Raw genomic sequence first — 14,954 nt, forward strand, 5'->3', positions numbered from 1 at the left:
CAAGTGTCTGTGGAGAACGGCTGTGGAGTGGAGTTGGGGAGTAATGCAGCTGTACACTGACTCTACTAAAAAGGAAGAAGTGGGACAGCAACCACCTTGGATGCTTTCAGACTTACTTTCAAATATTTATTTTATGCTTGAGGAAACAAAACTGGATAGAGTGACTTGCTATTTAAAATTTTACATTTATTTTTTAGATGTAAAATGATTTGTTTTATATTATCTAAGTATAGTTCTCAGTCAACCTATAAAAATACAGATTTCTTTAGAGCTACAGAACAAAAATTTTAGAGCTAAAGATGAATCTGTATTTTTATAAACTTCTGAGGGGATTGTTTAACACAGAAATTTTGAAAACTGTTATATTAGGCTATGCCATAAATTGAATGGATTAGTTTTCAAATGTACAGGAGATTTTGTTATTTCGATGTTTCCAAATTAGAATTCTTTTGAGGAATGAACACATAAATATATATACACACCCATGTATACAATACAGCAAATATTTACGGAGGACCCTCTGTGTATAGGCATTGCAGAATTTATTTATGAAAGTTAAAGCTTATATGTTCAAGGAGATATATGTGAAATGAATACATATATTCATATTTGAATTTGAAACATGCAAACATGCAAATTATAAATAATCTGAAGGTCACTTTGATTGATATTAAACATATCTCCCTTAAGCATTCCTTTACATTATGAACTCCCTAAAGACATGAACTTTAATGACCTGGCAGTACATGTATACAGTGGTCTCAGTAAATATTTGTCAGAATTAGAATAGACATGCTAAGACCCTTTTATGTTCTCATTTCCCTGTTTGGTTTTTGAAGGGAATAACTATGTAATTTAAAACATTTAGTTCTTACTCAATTAAGTTTTTTCTTTTTTCCTTTTAAATTAGATTAAAATACTGGAACAAGAAAATGAACATCTAAATCAAACTGTGTCTTCCTTAAGGCAGCGCTCCCAGATAAGTGCTGAAGCAAGGGTGAAGGACATTGAAAAGGAAAATAGAATTCTCCATGAATCTATTAAAGAAACAAGTAGCAAGCTAAGCAAGATTGAATTTGAAAAAAGACAAATTAGAAAAGAATTGGAACATTATAAAGAAAAAGGAGAACGAGCAGAAGAACTTGAAAATGAGTTGCATCATCTTGAAAAAGAAAATGAATCGTTACAGAAAAAGATAACTAATTTAAAAATTACTTGTGAAAAAATTGAGTCCCTGGAACAAGAAAATTCAGAGCTAGAGAGAGAAAATAGGAAAATTAGAAAAAGATTGGATAGCTTTAAGAACCTTACTTTTCAGTTAGAATCCCTAGAGAAAGAGAATTCTCAACTTGACGAGGAAAACTTGGAACTGCGTAGGAATGTGGAATCTTTGAAGTGTACAAGCATGAAAATGGCTCAGCTACAACTAGAAAATAAAGAACTAGAAAGTGAAAAAGAACAACTTAAGAAAGGTTTAGAGCTCATGAAAGCATCTTTCAAGAAAACAGAACGCTTAGAAGTTAGCTACCAGGGTTTAGATACAGAAAATCAAAGGCTACAGAAGGCTCTAGAAAACAGCAATAAAAAAATTCAGCAATTAGAGAGTGAACTTCAGGATTTAGAGATGGAAAACCAAACATTGCAAAAAAACCTAGAAGAGTTAAAAATATCTAGCAAAAGACTAGAACAGCTAGAAAAAGAAAATAAATCATTAGAACAAGAGACTTCTCAACTGGAAAAGGATAAGAAACAACTGGAGAAAGAAAACAAGAGACTCCGACAACAAGCAGAAATAAAAGATACCACATTAGAAGAAAATAATGTGAAAATTGGAAATTTGGAAAAAGAAAACAAAACTCTATTCAAAGAGATTGGTATTTATAAAGAATCCTGCATTCGTCTGAAAGAATTAGAGAAAGAAAATAAGGAGCTTGTGAAAAGAGCAACTATTGATATAAAAACTTTAGTTACATTACGTGAGGTAAATATAGTTACCTAAATTTAAAGCAAATATTTTTTATATTTTTTTAACTCAAGGCTTTAAGTTTTATCAGAACCCATCAGTAATCTGTTTATGGTTCTAAAGTAAAAATTTAGAGTTAGAACTAGAAACTGTTCCCAAGTTTTCTACTTTTATTAAACTAAGAAGTACATGTGAATTGTTATTTTTAAGAAGGTTTCCATGTGGTATCTAACTTGTTACATTATAATTTTATTTCAAAATAATGTTAAACTATTTGATCAAAACTCTTAACAAATGCTAAGTATAATAGAAAACGTAGGTTATTTATTGAATGGTAACTATGTGCCAAGTACTGGACTAAGGATCTTATAAGTTATATTTATATATCTATTTATAAAATTTTTATGACCAATATTTTATGTATGTATGATCTCTATTAGATTAGAAAACCAGGGTTCAGCAACATTAGGTAATTTAGGATGACACAGTTAATAAATAGCAGAGTTGGATTCCTGGGTTCAAATCCAGATCTTTCAGATTCCAAAGCTCCATAAATTTTGACCTCTAAGCTAGAGAATGCCAATCACATTGAACTTAAAGGTCAACACTGAACAACTGGTAGGTGCTTGGATCTGTGTGCTTAGAATTCTGAAATTTATAGGAGTGTATTGACAACAGGTCCTGTGAAACATGGTTGGTACAGATCAAACGATAGCATGGTTTACTCTTTTTTGCTATCCCTATGCTTTATTGTATATGATAACCTTTTAAGTTCAATTTAGAAATATCTTAGAATTCTGGTAGAAAGTCACATTGAGAAGCCTGCATTTCTACTCAAGAGGCATTGAGAAGGGACCATTATGAGCCTTTTCATTTTTTTTCTTTCTGTTCTACAGTCTTACAGATGTGAACAACAGTTTCATTGTGTGGGTGTTGTATCAACCATATATTTATAGAAAAAAATGCAATAAAATTCTAGCCAGTTATTAAAAAAATTAATGGATATTTTTTGTTCCCCACAGTTCTCACATGTAAGGTGTATATTCACAAGTAAAGAGTGAATAGTTTCTCCTTTTAGTTTTTAACTAAAAAGGTAAAAAGTATTACCCCCCCCGCAAAAAAAAAGAAAACAGTTCTTTGGACTACCTCATGATATTGTTGCTTAACTACTTTTTAATGATGCAGGAAAAGTTAATACTTCTGTCTTTCCCGCTTTGAATTATATGTATTCCTGGACTGTGGTAGTTAGCATCTTGGCTGAATTTCTTAGATGTTTATGTTCTTGACACTTATGTGAATTTTGCATTCCTTTTAAAATGAGGATTTGGTGAGTGAAAAATTGAAGACTCAACAAATGAATAATGATCTTGAAAAATTAACTCATGAGCTTGAGAAGATAGGGTTAAATAAAGAGCGACTCTTGCATGATGAGCAAAGTACTGATGACAGGTGAGTGTTAAGTCTGTTTGGCAAACAGTTGAAATTACTTTTTGCTTAAATATTGGCTCTTTCATGTACTATATAAATATACATTTATAATTTCACCATTTCTGGTTCTTTTCTTCCCTTAGAAAAAGTTCTGTAAGAAAGAAAAGTAAAAAATCAAATATATACAACCTAATGTTAATATAAGAAAATATGCTAAAATGTTATTATATAAATACAGTTATAGGGAAATAGCATGCTACCCAGGTAGCACAAGATCAGAGGCTATAATTGCCTGTGAAAGTAGAACGAGACATTACTAACAAATCCCTCTCTGGTGAAATATGCAGTAATTTTAAGCAGTTATTTTTTATTTGAATTATGTGCTTAAGTACCTCAGTTCCTTTATTTATTTTGTATGCCAAAATACGGACTTAAAGAGAAATGAAAGAAAAGTACAAAACAAAGGAACATATATTGAGAAGCAATTAAGGTGTAAAAATAATGTGGAAAACTAAGGCTTTGACAAACAATAAAAAAATTAACTTATATACTGGTTAATTTTGAGAATTATTGGTACATGTTTAAAGGAAATTTCTATTCTCCCATGGAAATTACAATCTATCAAACAGATTTTCAAGTAGTCTGCTATTTAGCATTAGTCAGCCACATGATTCTAGCTAGAACTGTGTATTGTTAAGAATATTGTTTTATGTAGGCTAGATTCTAATTCACTGGAATTTTTATAATTAGATAATTTATATTTTATCATCTATTATTACTGCTGGTATTTATATTCTATATTAAATAAATATAGGAAAAATTAATGCTGATCATACGGGATTTGTTTATGTAATTCTTAGAAATTTAAAGTTAATAGAACAGACTGATACTTTTAAAGGTTAGTTCTATAATAACAAATAGAAGTAATTTGAGGTATTTACTCAAGCAGTGAATTCAAGCAACCATAATTGAATGAATTATACAGATATTTCATGAGAAAAAATTTTGAGTTAAGCAGATAGTTCTAAGGGCCAACTTAGTTGACTATCTTTTAATGTATATACTGAATATTCATCACTTCTTTATTCAAACAAATTTATTACCTGCCATGTGTAAGACATTTAAAAAGTAGACTCCCCCCACTCCCATTACCAAAAAAAAAAAGGTAAACTGTGTAGCTGCCATAACCAATGCTGTATTATACATTTATGAATCCAGCTCTGGATGGGCCTTTCATACTGTATGGTGCTCTTGTCAAACTTTAATTCATACAATTAACTAATGTTAATTGAGCTCTTATTATCTGCTGGTTATCAAGCATCAGAGAAATGGTAATGCTTCAGCTGAACCTTGAAGAATGACAGAAATTTGTAAAGTAGAAACTAGAGAAGGGCAGTCCATGCAAATAAAGCACAAAAGTGTGTTGAGCAACTCTTAGAGTGAATGAAAGATTAATTAGAAAAAAGGCAATTTGGAGGCACAGAGACCAGTTAGGAAGCTATTGTAATAGTCTAGACAAGATGTGATGCTTTTATTAATCCATACATATTTATTTATATAATAAAAGCATTAGACATAGAGATAAGTACATATACTAAACTAAAACTTTTAGGCAATAGAATTGAGAGCACTTAATAACTATGATAGAATCTGGAAGATCTGGAAAAGAAATGTCTTAAGCCACCAAACCCAGCTTTTTTTTCAGTCAGTAAATTAACTGTAATGTCACAAAGAAAATAGAAGCTCACAGCCACAAATTCCTTTAACATTCATTCCTTCCATCTTGGAATTTATGTATATCTGTATCTGTCTTTACTTTTTATTTCAGATGTTGTCCTTAATTCTTTTGTTAGTCTAACCTTTACATCATTCCAATTGATATCATTCTCTCTGACCTCCTTTGAAGATACAATTATTATTAAGATAGTTATTCTTTAAGAAAGTTATTTTTGCCATAAAAGAATAGTGTAGTTGTGGAATCAAATGTATAAATAGACAAACTGAAATGCAGCAAAGTAACTTTAGTGGTAGAGTTGTAAACAGTGATATGTGATCACTCTTGTCTTCTTTTAACAACTCTTCTTGTGTCTTTTCTTCCAATGTAGTTTCCTAGGGTTCTCAGGCCTCTTTTCCATTCATTTTATATGCTGAGCATTCCCTTCCATCATCTCACCTGATGTCTATCTTACTCTCAGTATCTGTAGTCATAAATTATCTTTAAAAATAATTTTATGATCTCCAGTAATAAACATTTATTATTTTTATACTTGGATAATAGATATAAACTTTTGGAATCAAAATTAGAATCTACTCTAAAGAAGTCCCTTGAAATAAAAGAGGAAAAAATTGCTGCTTTAGAAGCTCGATTAGAAGAATCCACAAATTATAACCAGCAACTGCGCCAAGAACTTAAAACAGTAAGTGATTTCCTTAGACAATTTTAATTGTCATATATTTGGAGAGAAAGTTGTACAAAATAAAAATATGACATTGTTTTATTAATACTTTGTTCCTTAAATTTGAGAGTATTCTTAAACAGATCTTTTCATATAGCTTATGACCAACTGTTTTATCTATACACTATAATTTATTAAATCCTATTTCATGTTTTTATGTCTTCATGTAGTTAGGAACATATCAGAATTGTGAGAGTGGGATAGGGAAAACGAGGGCTTGTTTCATTGGGAAAAGCTCTCTTGTACTGACATTTCATTCTGACATTCTTTTTCTATTGAGAATCCAGGTAAAAGTTCTATAGGCAAAAAATATGAGTGTGAGAATACCAAGTAGAGGGAAATCATATGTGTAGTATAAGAAAGCACCTGATCTCATAAATTTGAGGTTTTCTAGATCCTGTTTTCTTGTGATATTTGGAATTATTCATTGAAGTAAACTAAACAGAGACAACCATCTATTATCCCTACGTGAATAAATTGAAATTGAAGGGGCTTGCCCATTCCATAGGATTAATATAATAGTACATTGGGAGAATTGTATTCTGGTTTATTCTCTTTTATCATCTCTGCAGTGCTCTCAGGAGTTGTTTTATAGTCAACTAAATATTCATATTTATAAGATAACTATAGGCCACATTTAGAACTATTAGATTCAGAACACTAGAGGAAACACAAGTAGATAGCAAGACATTGTCAGGTGTCCTTCTTCACATAGTTGTCTGACAGTCATCTTCCTAACAGATGACAGTTCAGGTGCATGTAGATGAGATTCACATTGGCTGTGTGTGGGACCTGCCCTGGCTTTGAGGCTTTATGCTCCACAGCAATCATCATCTCTTCCAACAATATGTTATTTTCTGTGTGGACAGAAATTAGAGATTCTGATTAATGATACATAAGGTAAAGGAAGCACTTTTGGCACTTTCTTGTAAGAACAATGGGCTAAAAATGAGAAGCTTTGAGTTTTATTCTTAGTTCTCCTTAATAATTGCCTATGTCTATAATCTTTCTAAGCCTACAAGAAAAGACCCTGTGGGAAATTAATGTAAGATAAAAGACTGGAAATGATGTCACCCATCTATGTTGTTAGGGTGTGAAAAGTGAAAAAAAAAAGGAAACCCTGGAAAAATTAGGATCCCAGAACATCTAGTAGATCACTTGCCAACCTTTAAATTATATTCTGTCTTGGCATCTTTTTCCTTTAGTCTCACATCATTCTTTTCTAACTCAATAGTAACAGTTTATTGCTGGGTCACAAAATTTCTTCAGGTTTGCATTAAATGTTGAATTATTTTAAATGTTTATCCTTACCTTAATATAAAATTTGGGTTAATTTAGAAATTTATGATAAATGTCTCCTAGGATTCAGGATAAGTGTAACAGTAATCATTTCAAATTGAAGTGAGCTTAAGTTAAACGGTGATTTTGGTAATGTAAGATGACCAGGTTGTTAGTTTTGAGTTTGCTCTCTCAAAGTAGGGTTTGGTTGTAATCACACCAGAAAACCTTGGATAAGATATATCCTTGGATTGCTCACTCTTTATAAATTACAGTAAGTATATGTGGATCAAGATCTGAATAAAGAAGTCATTGATTTATTTATTAACATAGCTCATTCTGGGCAACATATCCTTCATAAAAGAGATATATAGGTACTTCCTCAATTTTAATTTAGAAATCTTTTTAAGAGGAATTATTACATGTGTCAAGTCTTTATTCTTTACATGAAATCCCTAAATCAGCAATAGATATAGCTCTAAAAACAACTGTTATTATTTAGCAATATATCTAGGAGGTCCTGTTACTCTATTCTTCAGTGACATTTTCATCTTCAACAATAGGATATGAAATTACAGAATATATTCTAGGAGCATGGCACATAAGCAGAGTACATTTAATATTTCTAAGAGGAAAGGATTTGTATTTTACAAAGCATAAATTGTGATTATTATGATAATGATAATCACACATATTATTTGTCACCAGACCAGTGCAGAGTCAAATTAATTGTAAGAAATAGAACTTTGGTGATTTTTTTCCCCATTAAAATATTTAAATAAAATTTTAGGTGAAAAAGAATTATGAAGCTGTTAAACAGAGACAAGATGAGGAAAGGATGGTACAGAGTTCTCTTTCAACTTCTGATGCAGATAACAAATGGGAGCGAGAAAGTCAAGAAACGACCAGAGAGCTTCTGAAAGTTAAAGACAGATTAATTGAAGTAGAAAGAAATGTAAGTATTTAAAAGTTTTTAGTAGAAATAATTTTTTTTAGAAATAAAACATTTATAGCTCAAGATTTATCTAATCTGGTTTTGTAGCTTTATTTTATACTTTCTTTACTTATTTTAGAATATTAAAAAAGACTGAAGAACTAATAAATTAATGTACTTTTCTCTATCACTCTCACATAAGTCCATCAGCAAGCTTTGTCAGCTCTGCCTTGAAAATATCACCCAAACCCATTTACTTCTCTCCATTGTCTCTAGTCCAAGGTACTAACTATCATCTTTCATCTGGACTATTAGCATATCCTCCTAATTGGTCTTCCCTCATCCACTTGTGGCCCAATCTAACCCATTCTCGAGATGCAGTAGCCAAAGTTATTTTTTAAAACATAATCTAAATCATGTTACTTTCTTACTTTCCCATTTAGGAAAAAAAAGCACAGCTCGCTACTAGCATTAATTTACATCACATGGGAATGCTACATTTTCTAGGATTTAACATTTTCAGCGATCGAGAATTACTGTATTTTGTAAGTGGAAATACCACTACTAAAAACAATGCTATAAATAGAATGATGTCATTTGTTTTCAAAGACTATTGATATATTAGAGCTATGCAAAAACAGTAAAAGCGAGATATTTCATGGCAAACTTTTGGGGTAAGGTTAGCACTGTAATCTGCAGGTTATCTTGGGGTAAACTCTCTAGCCGCAAGGGCTGCTGGCTAGTATTCTCAGGGCAAACAGGAAATGGGTTAAAATCTTCAGTGGCTTCCCACTTCAATTAGAATAAAATCCAGATTCTTTACCATGTCCTATAAGAGCCTTCCTGACATTGCTCTGTTTATATGTCTGACCTTATACCATACCACTCTTCTACCCACTGTATTTATTAATCTGGAGATAATATCTGGAAAACACAAAACAGCTCCTAGTGCCTTATAAGTAAATTCATCCTGGTCATACTGGCCTTTTCTGCTTATTCCTTCCTCAGGCCGTTCTGTTTGCTTACCCTACTAGAAATACATGGCTGGCTTCCCTCAGCATTCAGGTCTCATGTCTCTTATCTCCTGCAAGATATCTTTCTGATCCCTTTTCCCAGTAAAGTAGCTATCCCCAACCTAATCCATTCACTATCATACCACTGCCTTATTTAGCTTCTTCATAGCACTTTTCACTTGTGAAATTGTATTTTTTTATTCATTTATTTGTTGTTTATATACTGAAAAAGCAGATACCTTGTCTTCTTTTTCACCATTGTGCCTTTAATATGTAGAATAATGCCTGGTAGATAGCGGGTACATGCTGAATGAGTCCAGTAAATATTCGATAGTATAAACAATTAAATGAATTCAACAACATTTACCTTTCAAAGATGAATGAGCTTTAGGAACTTAATGCTAACAAGTAAAATAGTTGTGGTGGTTGTTGTTTTTTAATTTAACGTTAATTAAAAACTTTAAGACATAAGCCAAAAATTAATTTTATACCATTGATTCCTACTTTCTTAGCCAAAAATAATCACAATAAAGTTTCTCTTCCCAGTAAAGTGTTTGTGATTTATCTATGTGTAGAAATATATTTCTTTTACAAATTTACACCTGTGGGATTATATTACGCAACATTCTTTTTGCACTTTTAAATTAGGTTATCTTGGAGATCTCTATTTTAGCAGATGAAGATCTATCTCAATTTGTTTAATGAATACGTGTTATTCCATAGTGTGGATATTAGCATAATTTATTTAAATAAATCCCACGTTGGTGGACATTTATGTTATTTTCAGGTTTGCTGCAGTGAAAACCTATGTATAAACATGTTCATAGGGTGGTAAATTCCTGATAGTAGAATTGCTAGGCCAAGGGTATATCTACATATCAGTGTGTGTATGTGGTGTGTAATTTTAATTGATTCCATTTTATTAGACTTTCAAAATCACATCAATTTTTAGTCCCACTAACATACCTTTCTTTTCCAGATTAACATTGGGTATTATTAGCCTTTTAATTTTTTTTAAAGTGATAAAGTATTTTAATTTGCGTGTTTTAAATTATTAGCAAACTATTTTATATCTTTTTATGTATTTATGAATATATGAAGGCCACTTATGAATACCTATTTTTAATTATTCAGTGCTATGTATATATTCCTCTATTGTTTGGATTAATAATTACATTTCAGACAATTTGGCTGACATTTAAATCCTATAAGCTAAATCTCTTTTCACATTGACTTCCTTTATAAACTTCCATTAGAAAAAAAATTACTTGGTTGTCCTATTTTAGCCATTTTAGATAATGGGTTTATAAAGGTGGCTAGCCCCATATTAGACTGGTAATTTTTTGTGTATTTGCCAGTATATTTGCTAACCACTTACTTGCCCATTGTAAAGTTTTCCTGCCCTGAGATACCCTTTCTACTCTCAGCTTTCTCTTCTATTCATTACAGACTGTAGGGATATTTCTTATTTCTAGAGATCATTAGAGCTTGCACATTTTGGTTCCTAAAGAGCTGAACTACAGTAATACTTATGTAAATGAAAAATGGTTTACTACTTTGGTGTGTCAGGATGATATATAAATACATCAGTATTCTGTATTATTTTTCAGTATAAATTTTTTCATTCTTTTTATTTGAACAAATGAATCAAAAGAAGAAGTATAATATCAAAAGCTATCTTGAAGCATTTTGCTTTCTCAGCTTTGATTTTATGGTATAATATGGAGGTTAAATCATGACTTGTGTTATAGAGAGACATGTAGTTTATATAACATGAAACCCTATAAAGTGAATTGTTGTCTTTGCCCCTTATGTAGGTATGATAAAAAATGATTTGTTGAGATTCAGTTGTAACTCTATGCATATGGCAGTTATGACCTTTTTAAAGTTTTATTTTGGTTTTCTAGAACATTCTTTATTTTTATGCTAATTTTTTATGAAATATCATTTTAAAATAATCCTGAAAATACAGTTTTCATGACAAACATTTTAATATGTAACACATTAAGTGCAAAGATCTAAGATTTGCACAGTAATTTAACCATTTAACTATAAAATTTAAATATGGCCAGATGTACTGGAAAAATTGAAAATGGTGTGTTTTGTTTGGATTTGCTCCAGAAGTCCTATAGATGAAATAGAGTATTAGTGAGTGTTTTATACCATGAAAAAAATCACTAAAGAAAATATGTAACATCTGTTAGGTATATTATGCATTAAATTTTTTAAACAGATGGTTAAGATGGTTTCTGCTTCTCTTCCCAATATTTGTGTTTATAAAATACTTTGGCTGCTATCCCTGGGACCACCACTTGCTTGTGTGCGCGCGCTCTCTCCCTCTCCCTCTCCCTCTCCCTCTCCCGCTCCCGCTCCCGCTCCCGCTCCCGCTCCCCCCTCCCTCCCTCCCTCCCTTCTCACTCTCTCTTTATTTTATATATTTTTTAATTTTCACCCCACAGCTTTGGGCAATTAGAAAAGAAGGATTCCATTGACTAGCCCCACTCATTCTGGACACTCTGGGCACTTTTGAGCAGCATAAAAATCATATAACTGGCAATCCCATTATAGTTTCTTGTGTTAGTCAATATATTTAGAATGGAATATTTTATTTTTCGGGCATTATAAAACAGAAAGACACAGACACAAAGTATATTAAAGTTTTATGATTATTGCTTGCTTAGAGTAAATATCTGTTAACAATTTGAGATAGAAGAGATTTTTTTTCCCTCTTTTAAGAGTGCTAGGATTTTTTTTTATTATTATTATAATGTTAATAATACTCATGCAGAATTCCAGTATATATTAAACAGAAATATGTTTGATGTTATGTTTACTTTTAATATGTGTGTCTTCTTTATTAAGAATGCTACACTGCAAGCGGAGAAGCAAGCATTGAAAACTCAACTTAAGCAACTTGAGACACAGAACAATAATTTGCAGGCTCAGATTCTTGCACTTCAGAGGCAGACTGTGTCATTACAGGAGCAGAATACTACTCTTCAAACACAGAATGCCAAGCTTCAGGTTGTAATGTAATATTTTGGGGATATGCAACAGTCTTGAATTATGATATTAAAATAAGGATGACTAGACATGGTAACATTGTTTCTTAGTGTCAACAGTTAATTGAAGATAAAATATTTCTATCTAATGCTACTCCAGACTTTCAGATATCAGCATTTAAAAAATGTCAGAGCCGCTAAATATTAATAAATTCGCTCAAGAAATATAAATAGAATAAAGATAACTTTATTTATGTTTACTTTATGACCTTTTACTATAAACAAGTTGATTATAATTAATCAGATGGAAATCCTTGCTTTAGAGTACGGTTGCAGTATACCATTTCTTGCTTCATTTTACAGCTTTCTTATTGATTAAGTTATTGGAAAAGAACACAGCATGAGAATTTTGTCTTCACACTTGGCCTTAGTTCAAAGGATCCATCTTGCACTTAACACTGCCAGTGTTTTTTTCAAATAGAGTCATCGGGTGGGAGAAGTACAACTCTCTGAAACCTTATAAAGAGCAGAAGAAACTAAGTTCCCTCTCTGAACATAAAAGTTATTCTTTCTGTCACTCTTTTCCAAATGGTAAAAGCAAATGCTAATTTGGACTCTTGAAATTGAATTTTTACAAGTAATTTTTAGTTTTATCAACTCTCAACTTCTAGAAAATGACAAACTAGCATTTCAAATTCTGTACTTTACAAATTCTTGCTAATCACCTTCATTTAAAATAATTCAACCCAAAACATATATATGATATATATTTCATAATATATGGATCTCATGATACACACCATGTATATATATATCATAACTTCCAAAAATAAAATTAAATGATAGCCTTGTTCTTTGGGACACTAAAATCTAAATTTTCTTAATATAAATACACATATATCTGCTTCGATTTATTTAGAGCTTCCTTAAGTTATCATAATCTCTTTTTTTAAAAAAAGGACAACATAAATATTTTTCTTACGTCTGATAACAATATGCATTCTTATAGGTTGAAAATTCCACACTTAATTCTCAAAGTACCTCACTTATGAACCAGAATGCACAGCTCCAAATCCAGCAGTCTTCCCTAGAAAATGAAAATGAATCTGTAATCAAAGAACGAGAAGACCTTAAATCTCTCTATGATTCTCTCATCAAAGATCATGAGAGGTTGGAACTTCTTCATGAACGGCAGGCTTCAGAGTATGAATCTCTCATTGCTAAACATGGAACTCTAAAGTCTGCCCACAAAAATCTTGAAGTGGAACACAAAGACCTTGAAGACCGGTAATTTATTATATTTTCTGTGTTTTTAATTTAAAACCAATTTTCTTGGGGTAATAGAATAAATGTATGTTAAACATTCTAAGAGATAATTTATGTAGAAAATTTATACAAATTTACATGTATTTTATGTGATACTAGTAAATTACTCTTGTTCAATCTAAAGTTTCTTTTTTCCTAAGGAAATATTATAAACCAAATACCTAACTTTTCTTTCAGTTATAATCAGTTACTAAAACAAAAAGGACAATTGGAAGATTTGGAAAAAACACTGAAAGTAGAACAGGAAAAAATGCTGCTTGAAAACAAAAATCATGAGACTGTAGCTGCAGAATACAAGAAACTTTGTGGTGAAAATGATAGGTAAAAAATATATATATTTCAGTTTTGTATTATTTATTACATCCAACATGTATACTCCCCCTTTGCAGTACCATCATAACTTAGAATTTAAAAAAAGACTCCAGAACAGTAAGTAAATTACCCAGTAAAATCATGCAGCTACTAAATAGAATGACTCAGACAAAAACTTAGATCTGTTTTCTCTCATTGTTTCTCTCTTGTTCAACTAATAAAGTTTTTAAACCACATTATATGATGAAATTTTTGTACCTTAGAGCAGATGCATACTCTATTGAGTATAGAATGTAATGAATACAGAATGTAATGAAACCTGATTCTTTATGTCTCCATTTCTTTTCGCTAGTCTGGTATCTCAGTTTTTGTCTGTTGAAGTTGCTACAAGTGAGTAGCCTTATAATTTTCTGGATGATTTATTTGTATTTTTATTTTTAACTCTTGGGTATTACTGGTCTCATATTGCCATGGGACAGTTATTTTTTAACTTGGGAAAACCAAAACTTTGCCAACTGGTAATCAGCCTGCTTCATAAGGTGACATTTTCAAAAGCTTTTTAGAAACTTTTGAAATGTTTAAACAGCCTACACATTTGCACTGCACTTACACTGCCAAAGCTGAAGTGCTGAAAGACAGCACATAAAATTCAAATGGAAGTTATTTATTATTTGCCCTATCATGAATTTAATATGATCCATTTTTGGAATTAAACTTCTATTTCTTTTCCTTTACAGAAAATATCCCTAAGCTTCTACAGCCATTTTCATGTGCAGTAGTTTATAATATAGTAGCTGTGACAACTAGAAATTCTCTACTGGGGTATTTGAGCATCAACAAACTCAACACCAAGCTAAAATCAAGGAGGATGTGTTTGTACAGTATATGCAGTAGAACAGTGGTCCCCAGCCTTTTGGCACCAGGGACTGGTGTTTCTATGAGAATCTAATGCCAGATGATCTGAGGTGGAGCTGAAGTGGTCATGCTAGCACTGGGGAGCAGCTGCAAATACAGATGAAGCTTCGCTCACTCGCCTGCCGCTCACCTCCTGCTCTCCAGTTTGGTTCGCTAACAGGCCACACAGACTGGTACCAGTCTGAAGCCCAGAGGTTGGGGACCCCTGCAGTAGTAGACCAAATTGTGACAAGTTACAGAATACAAGGATAGAGTCATTTTTATTATATATGTAACAATGGGGAACACATTTACTGTGAAAGTCTCATCTTGAGCCTAGTCTTTTTC

At 31.6% G+C, this 14,954-nt stretch overlaps 1 protein-coding gene across 7 annotated transcripts in view; it reads left to right on the plus strand.

Moving 5' to 3' along the window:
* CCDC88A (coiled-coil domain containing 88A) overlaps positions 1 to 14,954 on the plus strand; it is a 116,353-nt gene that overhangs the window by 75,571 nt on the left and 25,828 nt on the right. For all 7 annotated transcript variants that reach the window (XM_006909592.2, XM_025045217.1, XM_025045213.1 and 4 more), the window contains 7 exons: positions 911 to 1,981; positions 3,285 to 3,412; positions 5,670 to 5,808; positions 7,916 to 8,080; positions 11,935 to 12,096; positions 13,084 to 13,361; positions 13,578 to 13,721. In XM_006909592.2, the coding sequence (XP_006909654.1) occupies positions 911 to 1,981; positions 3,285 to 3,412; positions 5,670 to 5,808; positions 7,916 to 8,080; positions 11,935 to 12,096; positions 13,084 to 13,361; positions 13,578 to 13,721 (2,087 nt within the window). The remainder of the gene's footprint in view (positions 1 to 910; positions 1,982 to 3,284; positions 3,413 to 5,669; positions 5,809 to 7,915; positions 8,081 to 11,934; positions 12,097 to 13,083; positions 13,362 to 13,577; positions 13,722 to 14,954) is intronic.

This window comes from Pteropus alecto, unplaced genomic scaffold (assembly GCF_000325575.1).
Source record: "Pteropus alecto unplaced genomic scaffold, ASM32557v1 scaffold131, whole genome shotgun sequence".
NCBI lineage: Eukaryota > Metazoa > Chordata > Mammalia > Chiroptera > Pteropodidae > Pteropus > Pteropus alecto.